The following is a 17,233-nucleotide window of genomic DNA, read 5'->3' as shown; positions in this document are numbered from 1 at the left end:
TACAGTCCACCAAAAATGTATTTTACAATTTTTGGTGGATGCTAGAGATTTAAACCACCTGACGACTTAATATATACTGTAAATAAAGTATCTGGATTTAAGATCCTGGATGTTTACGCCTACTGTTACCATTATGAGAGGTTCCCCTTCTCATCCAAGACTCCCAGATGGACCGGGAGTTTGATATTGCAGACTAACCCTTTAATACAAATAAGCATGGGTCTTCATCTGCAACCATATACACGATGCTTTTTTCTGGATGGAATCAACCAACCACAATCGGATCATAGTCATCACCTTGGCCAAAGTAGACATTAGTAATTTCACTTGTGACAACTGTCAGAACAGAGCACTGGGCCATTCAAAATAAATTATATTTTTTTCGGGAAATGTATTTATTTAATTTTAGTTTTTTACTAATTCCAAAAAATCCTTTTTACAAATAACATTTAATACAAAATGCTTTTGTGACAGAGGTTTTGCAGAGCATTATGACTTTTCTAAACAGAGAGCACAGCAGAAGCTGTTCCCTTTCAGACTTTGTGTAAAGAAGGTTCATTTTGTTCTAGTACAAGAAGACCATTGCACACTTGCTCTGGAACTTTTGCCTCTGCAGCCAGCTGGAACTGACCTTGACTCAAATTCTCAAAAAAGACCTTGTCTTCTGAATTGGTATGTCCACTGCTTATCTATTTACAATCTCAGCCTATAACCTTGACTCTGAATTGGTACCTTGTTGCTTGATAGTTACCAACCTTGGTGTGCCACCCATGAAGCCAAATGAGGCAGCCGCCCCAAGCGGCACTCATGGAGGCATGGTGGGGGAGTCCAAAGTTCGGCCCTGTGTATGTTCAGCCCAGGGCCACACCATATCCCTGGTTGTTATAGTGCAGGTGGCTGCCTGAACCATAACAACCAATTGCATTGTGCTGCCTGGCCACCTGCATCCTAGCAACCAATAAAGTTGTGCTTTACAAGCATCTTAGCAACCAATTTCGCTATGCACTGCCAACATTCTAGCAACCAAATGGGAGTTGGTAGTTGGTGTAGGCAATCCACCTCCCTTCTATTTCTGCCTAATCTGGTAGATTGGCAGTAAAATACTTAGTGACTGAAGCCTCGTACACACGACCGAGGAACTCGACGGGCGAAACACATAGTTTTCCTCGTCGAGTTCCTTGTTAGGCTGTTGAGGAACTCGACAAGCCAATTTTCACCATTCCCGTCAAGGAAATAGAGAACATGCTCTCTTTTTGGCTCTTTGAGTTTCTCGACATTTTGTTCTACGAAAATGTACACACGACCGATTTCCTCGGCAAAAAAATATCTCCCTGCCGAGAAACTCGGTCGTGTGTACGAGGCCTGAGTGCTCTTCTTTCTATAAATACAATTACACTTCCCAATCAGGTGGGTTTTGAGTGTTTTATATTTTTTGAATCACATGGTATGCTTTGTGTCTATCTTTAAGTACCTTGATCTTAGGTGGTATAAATTGTATGCAAGGGATTTTCAGATATCTTCAGTGAAGACAATTTGGGGCACCAAAGCTCTCATTATATGGCACTACGTTTTTTCCATCTTCAGTACAAGTATAGTCATCTCATAAGCTTTTTCTACACGTTGTTACAATAATCTTCTAAGCCAGATTAGGATAAGAAATACTAAAAATGTTCAATTTATAGGTGTTGATCCTAGCTGAGGGGTGTCCTTTGGGGGCTAGGTTTGGGTGCTTAAAGTTTTTAACAACATAAATCCAGACCTGAATGTATTTTCATTATTATTATTTCATTATGGTGTTTATTGCTCTGTTGAAGGGTAAGTTTAGTGTTACATGCATGAGTTAGGCTGAGGTTAGTTTAGGGATTCATTTAGGTTAAAGGACAAATGCTGAAATTAAAAAATATCTAAAGGCAAAAATGTTTACTTTGGATTCACCCCATTTTCAGTCCCAAAGATAGTGGTCACTGGTCACTAAGACAAACAGAGAGTGACTCTATCTGACGGACACATAGAGAGAAAAAAAAAACCTTACAGGGGTCCTGACCTTTCCCTGCTCTATTCAAATCTAAAAATAAAAGGTTTGGCTTTAAATATACATTTAGTCATTAAGTGAGTGTCACTTTTTCAGGTGTGATAAGTAAATTACATGGTAAAAGCTCATGCTTCAAATATGTGCAACGTTTTTGGCAACAAAACTTCCAATTCAGGAAAAAAAACATGCAAATTTTTGGATGCAATTAATGAACACATTAACCTCAAAATGGCACACAACAATTGTATAATAAAAATTATACAATATATACTAAGAAAGTGCATCAAGTCAATCAATGAGCAAGTGTTAAAAAAACTGTTCGTTAAAGGAAAAACTGGAAATTCAACCTCAATCTGAATGTGTTTGAAGGGAATAAAGTTTTGGCACCCTGGTGAAACTACAGAAAGTCAGACCCATAATTAGATTAAAAGGGCAACACCATAAAAAGTGGTCTTGCAATGTATAAGTGATGACAAGTGAGATCTCTGCACCACCTCCTGACGCCATCATATAGGGTCTCCTGCTATCTCTATATTTATTTTACATTATGGATAAAACAGCTGAATAAATCTCCCATTCAAGCTTTTGCAGTGGTCGTAGTTAGAATCTTCGGATGCAGAGATATCACTGTAAGGGCCCCTTTACACCACTAATCTGTGCTAATGTCATATACATCTATTACTTATACAGTTTACTTACCCTTTGTTTGTACTGATAGTGTTAGTATTTTTAATTTCAATAAGGTTGTCAAGATTTTGTGGCCTGAAAAATATACATGCATTATTGTTTAATAGAACACTCACACTTGCACTTGTTTAAACAACGCAAAACACACAAATTCATACAGACATTTAAAGGACACCTCTACTGAGAGCAATACAGAGGCAGTCACTGCTGACCTCCTTCTAACTTTATTTGATTCCTGGCTGGCAATGGATTCAGTACTTTATTAGTCACTGATCTGCAACAATTATGGAGATTATTGGGTAGATTCAGAAAGGGCGTCCTAACTTTGCGGCGGCGTAGCGTATCGTGTTTACACTACGCCGCCGTAAGTTAGCGAGGCAAGTACATGATTCACAAAGTACTTGCCTGCTAAGTTACGGTGGCGTAGCGTAAATCGGGTGGGTGTAATGGCGCCTAATTCAAATTTAGCTGAGGGGGCGTGTTTTATGTTAATGGGGCTTGACCTGACGTGATTGACGTATTTTACGAACGGCGCTTGCGCCGTCTGCCTACATATCCCAGTGTGCATTGCGGCAAAGTACGCCGCACGGTCCTATTGATTTCGGCGTGGACGTAAATGACGTAAAACCCTATTCACGGACGACTTACGCAAATGACGTAAAATTTTCAAATTTCGACGCGGGAACGGCGGCCATACTTAACATTACTATTCCAGCTATTTGATGGAATAACTTTAGGCCTGATAATGCGTTACATAAACGGCGTATCTGTACTGCGTCGGCGAGGCGTACGTTCGTGAATAGGCATATCTAGTGATTTACATATTCTACGCCGACCGCAATGGAAGCGCCACCTAGCGGTCAGCCTAAAAATTACACTTTAGGATACGACGGTGTAAGACACTTACGCCGCTCGTATCTGAGTCTAATTTAAGCGTATCTGGTTACCAGAATACGCTTAAATTAGCGCCGATGCAAATTCAGACTTAGGCTGGCGTATCTACTGATACGCCAGCCTAAGTCTCTCTGAATCTAGCTATATAACTCCAAAAACAGGACACAAAAGCAGTCTCCATATTCTCTCAGTAAAGTTTTTTTTTTATGAAACAATAGTTAGAAGAACATAAACTTAGTTGGCAGCAGCAAAATGATAGAAATGTCAGTTATTCTTCCTAATATCTCCATGCCACTCCTCACATTGGGGGTCTGTATGGGCTGGCTGAAGCTGTGGTCTGTGGATGTTAAAGTTGCGAGTGGGATGTCTAAGTAAATATAGGGTAAAATGCAAACCATAGACATTCATTGCCAAAAAGCCAAGATAGACTGTCAGTAGTGCGTTAGTATACCATAAACCTAGACTAATAACAGAATACAAAAAAATAAGTATCTTCAGTAGTATAAGCTTTCTTTACACCTTTACACATTGTAACAATAAACTGAGCCAGTATAGGACCAGTAAAACAAGGAAATGATCAGCATAAAGTATTTGATCCTAGTGGGGTGCTACCTTGGAAACTACGGTATGTTTCTTTGTATACACGATCCAGTGATGGTAATTAGTAGGGATGAGCCAAACACCCCCCCCCCCCGGTTCGGTTCGCACCAGAACCTTCGAACGGACCGAACGTTCGCGCGAACATTTAGAACCCCATTGACGTCTATGGGACTCGAACTTTCGAATTCAAAAGTGCTCATTTTAAAGCCTAATATGAAGTTATTGTCGTAAAACGTCTTTGAGAACCCGGGTCTTGCCCCAGAGAACATGTATCAATGGAAAAAAACGTTTTAAAAATGCTCGTTTTTTTCAGGACTCCATTGATACATGTTCCCTGGGGCAAGACCCGGGTTCTCAAAGACGTTTTCACAGGCATACTATAGACACCCAGAAGGTACAATATTTAAAGGAATTTTTTATTTTTTTATTATTTAAGCATCAATAAAATCACTGCTCCATCAGGAGCAGTGATTTTAATAAAACTTAAATAAAAAATATAAAAAATGTAAATTCCTTTAAATATTGTACCTGCTGGGTGTCTATAGTATGCCTGTGAAAACATCTTTAAATAGCAAAATCCCCTGCCTGCCAGTAAATTAGGAAGAACTGATCTAGCTAAACTATACAGTGTATAAATATATGTACAACACCTGGGATGTATATATATCCTCTACACACTGTAACATTAACTGACTAGCCTGCCTGCTCTATCTACCTGCAAAAAATTACACTCTCTCTCTGTTCTCTCTAACCGCCGCAACACACTACACAAGGCCGACCTGCAGGCGGCCTTTTATAGTGTGGGGCGTGTACTAAACCCCCTGGGCCATAATTGGCCAAAGCCACCCTGGCTTTGGCCAATTATGGCTCTCCGTTTTTTGTGCGCTGTGATTGGCCAGGCATGCGGGTCATAGTACATGCTTGGCCAATCATCAGCCAGCGATGCCGCAGTGAATTATGGTCTGTGAAACGTAACTCGAATTTGGTGCGAACGACCCGTTTTGTTCGTATTTAGACGAACGATCGAACATACGATGTTCGAGTCGAACATGAGTTCGACTCGAATACGAAGCTCATCCCTAGTAATCAGCTTTAAATATAATGCATATAATGAATATAATTCACTGTAAGTATTATCAAGATAGCTAGGTTTAGATTTGGGTTACATTGAGAGGTTAGAATCAGGTTAGACTTATGATTTAGACAGTTAGAATGATAGTAAAGGTCTAGGGGTTAATTTAGGTTTAAGGGCAATGATGACCTTATGGGCCCATTACCAGCCATGGAAATATGCACATTAACGCAACACATGTTAACACATTATAACACATTAGTGTACTGTAGCGATGCTCATTTCATGCGTTGTGGTGCACAATATAAAAATTGTAAATGTGGTATGTTTTGCCTGTTCTGATGCATTGCCAGCCAATTGAAAAAAATGGAATCCCTTAAAGTGGTTGTAAAGTGAGAAATCCTGTAATCCTCTCTTACAGGAAGATTTAATGTGCAGTATCTGTGCTTTTTTTAAATTATTCCGCAAAATACTTTGTTTTACTGCGCCACTGGGCATTCACGTTACCTGCCAGCCATCTCCTTCTCCAATCTTAGCACTACAGTGCTAGGGGCTGAGAGAGAGAGGAAGAGAGCAGCGGGAGGTCAACTTTTTTGGAGACCAGTGACATGAATACAGTGATCAGTGCTAAAACATATGCACTGTCACTGTACGAATGACACTGGCTGAGAAGGGGTTAACATCAGGGGCGATCAAAAGGGTTAACTGTGTGCCTAGCCTGTGATTCAGTGTAGTGGGGGAGGTGATTTTACTAGTGGAAGGCATGAATCTGTGAATCTGTGACACAGGATCCATGCCTTCTGTACTCACTGAATGATAATCTGCCTTGTTTACGTAGGCAGACTGCGGTTCTGCCTGTGCATGGAAGAACCGGCAGGTGCCGGTGGACATCAAGTCCACCATACCTGCCAATCAGCTCCCGCAGTGTAGAATCACAGCGGGAGTGGAACGCCGGTTGGGCGTGCACGCACCCCAGACTTGGAAATGGCAGATCATGTACTAAGACCCCTTTCACACTGAGGGCATTTTGCAGGCGCTATAGCGTTAAAAATAGCACCTGCAATCTGCCCTTAAACAGCTGCTCTATTCACTCCAGTGTGAAAGACTGAGGACTTTCACACTGGAGTGGTGTGCTGGCAGGGTGTCAGAAAAAGTGCTGCCAGCAGCTTCTTTGGAGCGCATTAGGAGCGGTAGCGCTAGCACTAGCGGCCAAAATGCGCCGCAAATCCGATGGTAAAATTGCAGGGTTTTACTGCTATTTTACCGCCGATGCTCGGGGCGGCATAATGTGAAAGCAGTCTCAGTCACACACATAATTAGATTAAAAGGACAACACCATACAAAGTGGTCTTGCAATGTATAAGTGGTGACAAGTGGAATCACCCACAAGTTTTTTCAATCTTTCTTATAGGCTCCGCCAGTGAGATCTCTGCACCACCTCCTGAGGCCATCATATAGGATTTCCTACTACCTCTATATTTATTCAACATTATAGATAAAACAGCTAAATACATCTCCCATTAATTATTTTGCAGTGGTGTTAGTGAGAATCTTGGGATGCAGAGATACCACTGTAAGGACCCCTTGACACCACAATGAGATGCACTGCAGCACATTTTTACGTGTTAATGCATGTTGCGGCATGCTGTGTTGGGTAGCCCAATCAAAATAAAGGGACCATAATATACCTCCATAAAAAAACATGTGCCGTCTGCAATGTTTTGCAGCGCAACATGCAGGACACTATGGGTTGTGCTGCGCTACGGGACATTGCAGCACACCTGTACTTTAAAGGTGGGTTGGGTGCCATTTACAATGAATGGAACCACAGAGTGCAACACACTTAACATACATTAACGCAACATGATTTCTGCTGCATTGTAGGGTGCTGCCCAGATTTGAATTGGCTACCTTAGCACAATGCATATTAGTGCATGATATAAATGCACATAAATGCCCGTGCATTGAACATACCACAGTGGAACGCCTTGGTTTGAATGAACCCTTATCCCTCCGACTACTAATCTTCTGTGCTTATGTCATATAATAAATCTATTACTTATACAGTTCACTTACCCTTTATTTGTACTGATAGTGTTAGTATTTTTAATATCAATAAGGTTGTCAAGATTTTGTGGCCTGAAAAATATACATGCATTATTGTTTAATAGAACACTCACACTTGCACTTGTTTAAACAACGCAAAACACACAAATTCATACAGCCATTTAAAGGACACCTCTACTGAGAGCAATACAGAGGCAATCATTGCTGACCTCATTCTAACTATATTTGTTTCCTGGCTGGCAATGGATTCAGTACTTTCTTAGTCACTGATCTGCAACAATTATGGAGATTATAACTCCAAAAACAGGACACAAAAGCAGTCTCCATATTCTCTCAGTAAAGGTTATTTTTTATTTTTTTTGTGAAACAATAGTTAGAAGAACATAAACTTAGTTGGCAGCAGCAAAATGATAGAAATGTCAGTTAGTCTTCCTAATATCCCCATGCCACTCCTCACATTGGGGGTCTGTATGGGCTGGCTGAAGCTGTGGTCTGCGGATGTTAAAGTTGCGAGTGGCATGTCTAAGTAAATATAGGGTAAAATGCAAACCATAGACATTCATTGCCAAAAAGCTAAGATAGACTGTCAGTGGTGCGTTAGTATACCATAAACCTAGACTAATAACAGAATCCAAAAAAATAAGTATCTTCAGTAGTATAAGCTTTCTTTACACCTTTACACATTGTAACAATAAATGGAGCCAGTATAGGACCAGTAAAACAAGGAAATGATCAGCATAAAGTATTTAGTCCTAGTGGGGTGCTACCTTGGAAACTACAGTATGTTTCTTTGTATACACAAAACAAGTGATGGTAATCAGCTTTAAATATAATCCATATAATGAATATAATTCACTGTAAATATTATCAAGATAACTAGGTTTAGATTTGGGTTACATTGAGAGGTTAGAATCAGGTTAAAAGTTAGACTTATGAGTTAGACAGATAGAATGATAGTAAAGGTCTAGGGGTTAATTTAGGTTTAAGGGCAATGATGAACTTATGGGCCCATTTCCAGCCATGGAAATATGCACATTAACGCAACACATGTTAACATATTAGTGTACTGTAGCGCTGCTCATTTCATGCGTTGTGGTGCACTATTTTTTAAAAAAAATTGTAAATGTGGTATGTTTTGCCTGTTCTGATGCATTGCCAGCCAATTGAAAAAAATGGAATCCCTTACACACGACCAAGGAACTCGACGGGCGAAACACATCGTTTTGCTCGTCGAGTTCCTTGTGAGGCTGTCGAGGAACCCGGCGAGCCAATTTTCTCCATTCCCGTCGAGGAAAAAGAGAACATGCTTTCTTTTTGGCTCGACGAGTTCCTCGACAGTTTCCTCGTCAAAAAATGTACACACAACCGGTTTCCTCGGCAAAAAAAAAAAAAAACAGCAAGTTTCTTGCTGGTTTTTGCCAAGAAACTCGGTCGTGTGTACGAGGCCTTAAAGTGGTTGTAAAGTGAGAAATCCTGTAATCCCCTCTTACAGGAAGTTTTCATGTGCAGTATTTGTGCTTTTTTTAAATTATTCCACAAAATACTTTGTTTTACAGCGCCACTGGGCATTCACGTTACCTGCCAGCGATCTCCTTCTCCAATTTTAGCACTACAGTGCTAGGGGATGAGAGAGAGAGGAAGAGAGCAGGGGGAGGTCAAGTTAGCATCCAATAGTGCTGTAAATAAGGTATTTTGTGGAATCACTTTTTTGGGGACCAGTGACATGAATACAGTGATCAGTGCAAAAACATATGCACTGTCACTGTACTAATGACACTGGCTGAGAAGGGGTTAACACCAGGGGCGACCAAAGGGGTAACTGTGTGCCTAGCCTGTGATTCAGTGTAGTGGGGGAGATACTTTTACTAGTGGAAGGCATGAATCTGTGTTCTTGCTTTACAAGAACACAGGATCCATGCCTTCTGTACTCACAGCATGGCAATCTACCTTGTTTACGTAGACAGACTGCGGTTCTGCCCATGCACGGCAGCGGACATCAAGTCCACCATACCTGCCAATCAGTTCCGGCAGTGTAGAATCACAGCGGGAGTGGGATGCCGGTTGGGTGTGCACGCACCCCAGACTTGGAAATGGCTGATCACGTACTAAGACCCCTTTCACACTGAAGGCATTTTACAGGCGCTATAGCGTTAAAAATAGCGCCTGCAATCTTCCCTTAAACAGCTGCTCTATTCACGCCCTCAGGCTTTCACACTGGAGTGGTGTGCTGGCAGGGCGTCAGAAAAAGTCCTGCCAGCATATTCTTTGGAGCACATTAGGAGCGGTAGCGCTAGCACTAGCGGTCGAAATGCGTCGCAAATCCGATGGTAAAATTGCAGAGTTTTACCGCTATTTTACCGCCGACGATCGGGGCGGCATAATGTGAAAGCAGTCTCAGTCACACACATAATTAGATTAAAAGGACAACACCATACAAAGTGGTCTTGCAATGTATAAGTGGTGACAAGTGGAATCACCCACAAGTTTTTTTAATCTTTCTTATAGGCTCCGCCAGTGAGATCTCTGCACCACCTCTTGAGGCCATCATATAGGATTTCCTGCTATCTCTATATTTATTTAAAATTATAGATAAAACAGCTAAATACATCTCCCATTAATTATTTTGCAGTGGTGTTAGTGAGAATATTGGGATGCAGAGATACCACTGTAAGGGCCCCTTGACACCACAATGAGATGCACTGCAGCACATTTTTACGTGTTAATGCATGTTGCGGCATGCTGTTTTGGGTAGCCAAATGAAAATAAAGGGACCATAATATACCTCCATTAAAAAAAAAGTGCCGTCTGCAATGTTTTGCAGCTCAACATGCAGGACACTATGGGCTGCGCTGCACTACGGTACATTGCAGCACACCTGTACTTTAAAGGTGGGTTGGGTGCCATTTACAATGAATGGAACCACAGAGTGCAACACACTTAACATTCATTAACGCAACATGATTTCTGTTGCATTGTAGGGTGCTGCCCAGATTTGAATTGGTTACCTTAGCACAATGCATATTAGTGCATGATATAAATGCACATAAATGCCCGTGCATTGAACATACCACAGTGGAACGCCTTGGTTTGAATGAACCCTTATCCCTCCGACTACTAATCTTCTGTGCTTATGTCATATAATAAATCTATTACTTATACAGTTTACTTACCCTTTATTTGTACTGATAGTGTTAGTATTTTTAATATCAATAAGGCTGTCAAGATTTTGAGGCCTGAAAAATATACACGCATTATTGTTTAATAGAACACTCACACTTGCACATTATTGTTTAATAGAACACTGAGGCCTCGTACACACGACCGAGTTTCTCGGCAAAAACCAGCAAGAAACTTGCTGGGAGATATTTTTTTGCCGAGGAAACCGGTCGTGTGTACATTTTCGTCGAGGAAACTGTCGAGAAACTCGACGAGCCAAAAAGAGAGCAAGTTCTCTATTTCCTTGACGGGAATGAAGAAAATTGCCTTGTCAAGTTCCTCGACAGCCTAAAGCCTCGTACACACGACCGAGGAACTCGACGGACGAAACACATCGTTTTCCTTGTCGAGTTCCTTGTTAGGCTGTCGAGGAACTCGACAAGGCAAGTTTCTCCATTCCCTGTCGTCTTGACAGTTTCCTCGACGAAAATGTACACACGACCGGTTTCCTCGGCAAAAAAATATCTCCCAGCAAGTTTCTTGCTGTTTTTTGCCGAGAAACTCGGTCGTGTGTACGAGGCCTAACAAGGAACTCGACGAGGAAAACGATGTGTTTCGCCCATCGAGTTCCTTGGTCGTGTGTACGAGGCTTCACACTTGCACTTGTTTAAACAACGCAAATTCATACAGCAATTTAAAGGACACCTCTACTGAGAGCAATACAGAGGCAATCATTGCTGACCTCACTCTAACTTTATTTGTTTCCTGGCTGGCAATGGATTCAGTACTTTCTTAGTCACTGATCTGCAACAATTATGGAGATTTTAACTCCAAAAACAGGACACAAAAGCAGTCTCCATATTCTCTCAGTAAAGTTTATTTTTTATTTTTTTTGTGAAACAATAGTTAGAAGAACATAAACTTAGTTGGCAGCAGCAAAATGATAGAAATGTCAGTTAGTCTTCCTAATATCCCCATGCCACTCCTCACATTGGTTGTCTGTATGGGCTGGCTGAAGCTGTGGTCTGCGGATGTTAAAGTTGCGAGTGGGATGTAAATATAGGGTAAAATGCAAACCATAGACATTCATTGCCAAAAAGCCAAGATAGACTCTCAGTGGTGCGTTAGTATACCATAAACCTAGACTAATAACAGAATACAAAAAATAAGTATCTTCAGTAGTATAAGCTTTCTTTACACCTTTACACATTGTAACAATAAACTGAGCCAGTATAGGACCAGTAAACCAAGGAAATGAACAGCATAAAGTATTTGATCCTAGTGGGGTGCTACCTTGGAAACTACAGTATGTTTCTTTGTATACACGATCCAGTGATGGTAATCAGCTTTAAATATAATGCATATAATGAATATAATTCACTGTAAATATTATTAAGATAGCTAGGTTTAGATTTGGGTTACATTGAGAGGTTAGAATCAGGTTAAAAGTTAGACTTATGAGTTAGACAGTTAGAATGATAGTAAAGGTCTAGGGGTTAATTTAGGTTTAAGGGCAATGATGACCTTATGGGCCCATTTCCAGCCATGGAAATATGCACATTAACGCAACACATGTTAACACATTAGTGTACTGTAGCGCTGCTCATTTCATGCGTTGTGGTGCACTATTTTTAAAAAAAATTGTAAATGTGGTATGTTTTGCCTGTTCTGATGCATTGCCAGCCAATTGAAAAAAATGGAATCCCTTAGGCCTCGTACACACGACCGGGCGAAACACATCGTTTTGCTCGTCGAGTTCCTTGTGAGGCTGTCGAGGAACTCGGCGAGCCAATTTTCTCCATTCCCGTCGAGGAAAAAGAAGACATGCTCTCTTTTTGGCTCGACGAGTTCCTCGACAGTTTCCTCGTCGAAAAATGTACACAGTTTCTTGCTGGTTTTTGCCGAAAAACTCAGTCGTGTGTACGAGGCCTTAAAGTGGTTGTAAAGTGAGAAATCCTGTAATCCTCTCTTACAGGAAGATTTAATGTGCAGTATCTGTGCTTTTTTAAATTATTCCGCAAAATACTTTGTTTTACAGCGCCACTGGGCATTCACAATACCTGCCAGCGATCTCCTTCTCCAATCTTAGCACTACAGTGCTAGGGGATGAGAGAGAGAGAAGAAGAGAGCAGGGGGAGGTCAAGTTAGCATCCAATAGTGCTGTAAATAGGGTATTTTGTGGAATCACTTTTTTGGGGACCAGTGACATAAATACAGTTCATCAGTGCTAAAACATATGCACTGTCACTGTACTAATGACACTGGCTGAGAAGGGGTTAACACCAGGGGCGACCAAAGGGGTAACTGTGTGCCTAGCCTGTTATTCAGTGTAGTGGGGGAGATGCTTTTACTAGTGGAAGGCATGAATCTGTGTTCTTGCTTTACAAGAACACAGGATCCATGCCTTCTGTACTCACAGTATGGCAATCTACCTTGTTTACGTAGACAGACTGCGGTTCTGCCTGTGCATGGCAGTGGACATCAAGTCCACCATACCTGCCAATCAGATCCGGCAGTGTAGAATCACAGCGGGAGTGGGCCGCCGGTGGTGCGTGCACGCACCCCAGACTTGGAAATGGCTGATCACGTACTAAGACCCCTTTCACACTGAGGGCATTTTGCAGGCGCTATAGCGTTAAAAATAGCGCCTGCAATCTGCCCTTAAACAGCTGCTCTATTCACTCCAGTGTGAAAGCCTAAGGGCTTTCACACTGGAGTGGTGTGCTGGCAGGGCGTCAGAAAAAGTCCTGCCAGCAGCTTCTTTGGAGCGCATTAGGAGCAGTAGCGTTAGCACTAGGGGCCGAAATGCATCGCAAATCCGATGGTTAAATTGCAGAGTTTTACCGCTATTTTACCGCCGACGATCGGGGCGGCATAATGTGAAAGCAGTCTCAGTCACACACATAATTAGATTAAAAGGAGAACACCATAAAAAGTGGTCTTGCAATGTATAAGTGGTGACAAGTGGAATCACCCACAAGTTTTTTCAATCTTTCTTATAGGCTCCGCCAGTGAGATCTCTGCACCACCTCTTGAGGCCATCATATAGGATTTCCTGCTATCTCTATATTTATTTAAAATTATGGATAAAACAGCTAAATACATCTCCCATTAATTATTTTGCAGTGGTGTTAGTGAGAATCTTGGGATGCAGAGATACCACTGTAAGGGCCCCTTGACACCACAATGAGATGCACTGCAGCACATTTTTACGTGTTAATGCATGTTGCGGCATGCTGTGTTGGGTAGCCAAATGAAAATAAAGGGACCATAATATACCTCCATAAAAAAATGTGCCGTCTGCAATGTTTTGCAGCTCAACATGCAGGACACTATGGGTTGCGCTGTACTACGGTTCATTGCAGCACACCTGTACTTTAAAGGTGGGTTGGGTGCCATTTACAATGAATGGAACCACAGAGTGCAACACACTTAACATTCATTAACGCAACATGATTTCTGTTGCATTGTAGGGTGCTGCCCAGATTTGAATTGGTTACCTTAGCACAATGCATATTAGTGCATGATATAAATGCACATAAATGCCCGTGCATTGAACATACCACAGTGGAACGCCTTGGTTTGAATGAACCCTTATCCCTCTGACTACTAATCTTCTGTGCTTATGTCATTTAATAAATCTATTACTTATACAGTTTACTTACCCTTTATTTGTACTGATAGTGTTAGTATTTTTAATATCAATAAGGTTGTCAAGATTTTGTGGCCTGAAAAATATACATGCATTATTGTTTAATAGAACACTCACACTTGCACATTATTGTTTAAACAAAGCAAAACACACAAATTGTTACAGACATTTAAAGGACATCTCTACTGAGAGCAATACAGAGGTAGTCGCTGCTCACCTCCTGCTCACTATATTAGTTCCCTGGCTGGCTCTAGATTCAGTACTTTCTTAGGCCCCGTACACACTGCCGAGGAACTCGACGTGCCAAAAACATCGAGTTCCTCGGCCAGTTCAGTCCTGGAGCCGCCGAGGACCTCGGCGGGCCGAGTTCTCCCATAGAACAACGAGGAAATAGAGAACATGTTCTCTATTTCCTCGCCGAGGTCCTCGTCGGCTTCCTCGGCCGAAAGTGTACACACGGCCGGGTTTCTCGGCAGAATTCAGCCAGAAACTCGGTCGGAAGCTGAATTCTGCCGAGGAAACTGGTCGTGTGTACGGGGCCTAAGTCACTGATCTGCAACAATTATGGAGATTATAACTCCCAATCTGCATACTTTTCCGGCACTAAGCAGTTTTAGAACAGGACACAAAAGCAATCTCCATATTCTCTCAGTAACGTTTTTTTTTTTCCGTGAAGCGGTAGTTAGAAGAACATACACAAAATTATATAAATGGCAGTTAGTCTTTCTAATATCCCCATGCGACTAGGCCTCACGTTGGGGTGGCTGTATGGGCTGGGTGAAGCTATGGTCTGTGGATGTTAGAGTGGGATGTCTAAGTAAATATATGGCAAAATGCAAACCATAGACATTCATTGCCAAAAAGCCAAGATAGACACTCGGCGAAGCCTTAGTATACCATAAACCTAGACTAATAACAGACCAGTGACACCAATACAGTGATCAGTGCTAAGAAATATGCACTGTCACTGTACTAATGACACTGGCTGAGAAGGGGTTAACATCAGGGGTGAGCAAAAGGGTTAACTGTATGCCTAGCCTGTGATTCAGTGTAGTTGGGGAGGTGCTTTTACTAGTGGAAGGCATAAATCAGTGTCCTTGCTTTACAAGAACACAGGATCCATGCCTTCTGTACTCACAGAATGGCAATCTGCCTTGTTTACGTAGACAGACTGCCGTTCTGCCTGCATACCGAAGCATCGGCAGGTGGCGGCGGACATCAAGTCCGCCGTACCTGCTGATAAGCTAACGAATGCACCCCAGACTTGGAAGTGTCAGATCATGTACTAAGTACGTGATCTGGCACAGAGCAGCCGCTCTGCCGCAGTAAATGTACGGTGGGCGGTCCGCAAGTGGTTAAAGGATCAGGATCTTTTTTAGTTAAAAGGACTTTAAGACAAAGTCCGTTAACTAAACCTACCACAAGAAGCCAAAAACTAGAATACATCACACAAGTTGCAATCTGAATTTACAGTTTCCTTTAGCTCTACCATCACCTGATGTGTATATTAATTAAATGGATAGTTTAGGTTTTGGTAAATCTAAACAAAGATTTTACAGTCAGTTTGTAACTTAACACACCAACCGCAAGATAGCACACATTTGTTTATAATAAAATGTTATAAACTCTAATAAACAGCATATTAACAAAACTACAATCAGGCCCGGATTTACTCCCTTTGCCGCCCCAAGGCCGGGTCCTTCGATGCTGCCCCCGCCTGCGCAGTACAGGGGGGATATTATCCGCTGGGGGACTTTTTCGGCAGGACACTGAGAAGCAGGGGGGGGGGAGTTCTGCTGCCGAATAGGACATTGAGAACTGGGGGGGTGCTCACCACCTCTTCCTTCAGTTTTCTCTCCTCTCACCATCCGTGACATGACAGGGGGGAACTCCCGAAATGAAAGTGAAAGTGGTGAAAGTGTCCTCTCCTCTCAGCCACAGTGCCGCCCCTGCACCCACTACCGCCCCGAGGCCTGACCTTGTTGGCCTTGTCTGGAATCTGGCCCTGACTACAATCAATGAATCTGCCATTGTTTTAAGCAGCCAATTGGACTAAGGGTAAATTGGAAACAGAACTGGAAAACTTAACTCAACCTAATTGGGTTTTTGAGGGAATAAAGTTTTGGCAGCCTGGTAAACCTTTAGAAACTCATCCCCTGAAAGTTAAAGAGCCACCCACACCAAAAGTGGTTTTCCACTGTGGAAATGGTGACTGACTGAATTACCCACAAGTTTTTTTTTTTAGATTTTTATATCTCCGAGGGTTAATTAAACATCCACCCAAACCAGAGTTTATCTAAAGTGATTGTTAAATAATCTAACATTTTATATGTTGTACTTACCCCTTATTTGTACTAGCAGTGTTAGTATTTTTAATTTCAATTAGATTGTCAACCTTTTGAGTCCTGAAAAATATACGTTGTATTATTAAATAAAGCACTGAAACTAACACAAGACTAGTTAAGAAAACATGTATTGCACAAATTATTACAGCCATTTAAAAGACTCATATCCAGAAAGCCACTGCAGACCTCCTTTAAAAATAAATTCTAGTTTCCTGACTGACTCTTGTTCAGTATTTTTGGATACACCAAACTCAGAGCTGCCAATCTGCATACTTGTTTGTAGTCAGTGCCTCAGAAAATATGAAAACTTGGCACCTAGGATTTTTAGAAGACAAGGTCAGCATAAATAATCTCAATCACCCATTCTCAGTAGAGGTTTCTTTTAGGGTGAAATATTGGGGTGAAATTGAGAAAAGCATATGCATGGTTGGCAAACATCAGCAAACTGACATATATGCTGTCTAATAATAATGTGCCTCCAGGCTTCACCCAGAGGTGGTTGTATGGATTGGTTGAGTTGGTTGATTGGCTAGTACAAGGGAGAAAAATTGGTGTAGTTGATTACATTTCTGGATAGGTGTTGGGTTATAATGTATAGTATACTATGCTGTGACGTATGCATTGCCAAGAAGCCAAGTATACCATAAAACTAGTCTGACAACCACCGAATAGATTTACAAAATACAAAAAAAAAACGAGATATCTTCAATCTTATAACAAGGTATAGA

The 17,233-nt window shown here is 41.6% G+C and overlaps 1 protein-coding gene across 14 annotated transcripts in view; it reads right to left on the bottom strand.

The window, feature by feature from the left end:
• Positions 1-17,233, bottom strand: part of SCEL (sciellin) — a 129,874-nt gene that overhangs the window by 16,356 nt on the left and 96,285 nt on the right. For 7 of the 14 annotated variants that reach the window (XM_040341415.1, XM_040341414.1, XM_040341406.1 and 4 more), the window contains 5 exons: positions 16,503-16,565; positions 14,174-14,236; positions 10,523-10,585; positions 7,362-7,424; positions 2,732-2,794 (listed from right to left, as the gene is read on the bottom strand). In XM_040341415.1, the coding sequence (XP_040197349.1) occupies positions 2,732-2,794; positions 7,362-7,424; positions 10,523-10,585; positions 14,174-14,236; positions 16,503-16,565 (315 nt within the window). The remainder of the gene's footprint in view (positions 1-2,731; positions 2,795-7,361; positions 7,425-10,522; positions 10,586-14,173; positions 14,237-16,502; positions 16,566-17,233) is intronic. The other 7 variants (XM_040341410.1, XM_040341416.1, XM_040341411.1 and 4 more) reach the window with 6 other exon arrangements.

Source organism: Rana temporaria, chromosome 2 (assembly GCF_905171775.1).
Source record: "Rana temporaria chromosome 2, aRanTem1.1, whole genome shotgun sequence".
NCBI classification, from domain to species: Eukaryota; Metazoa; Chordata; class Amphibia; order Anura; family Ranidae; genus Rana; species Rana temporaria.
The sequence above is the reverse complement of the archived record's forward strand: the minus strand, read 5'-3'. Positions and strand labels throughout refer to the sequence as shown.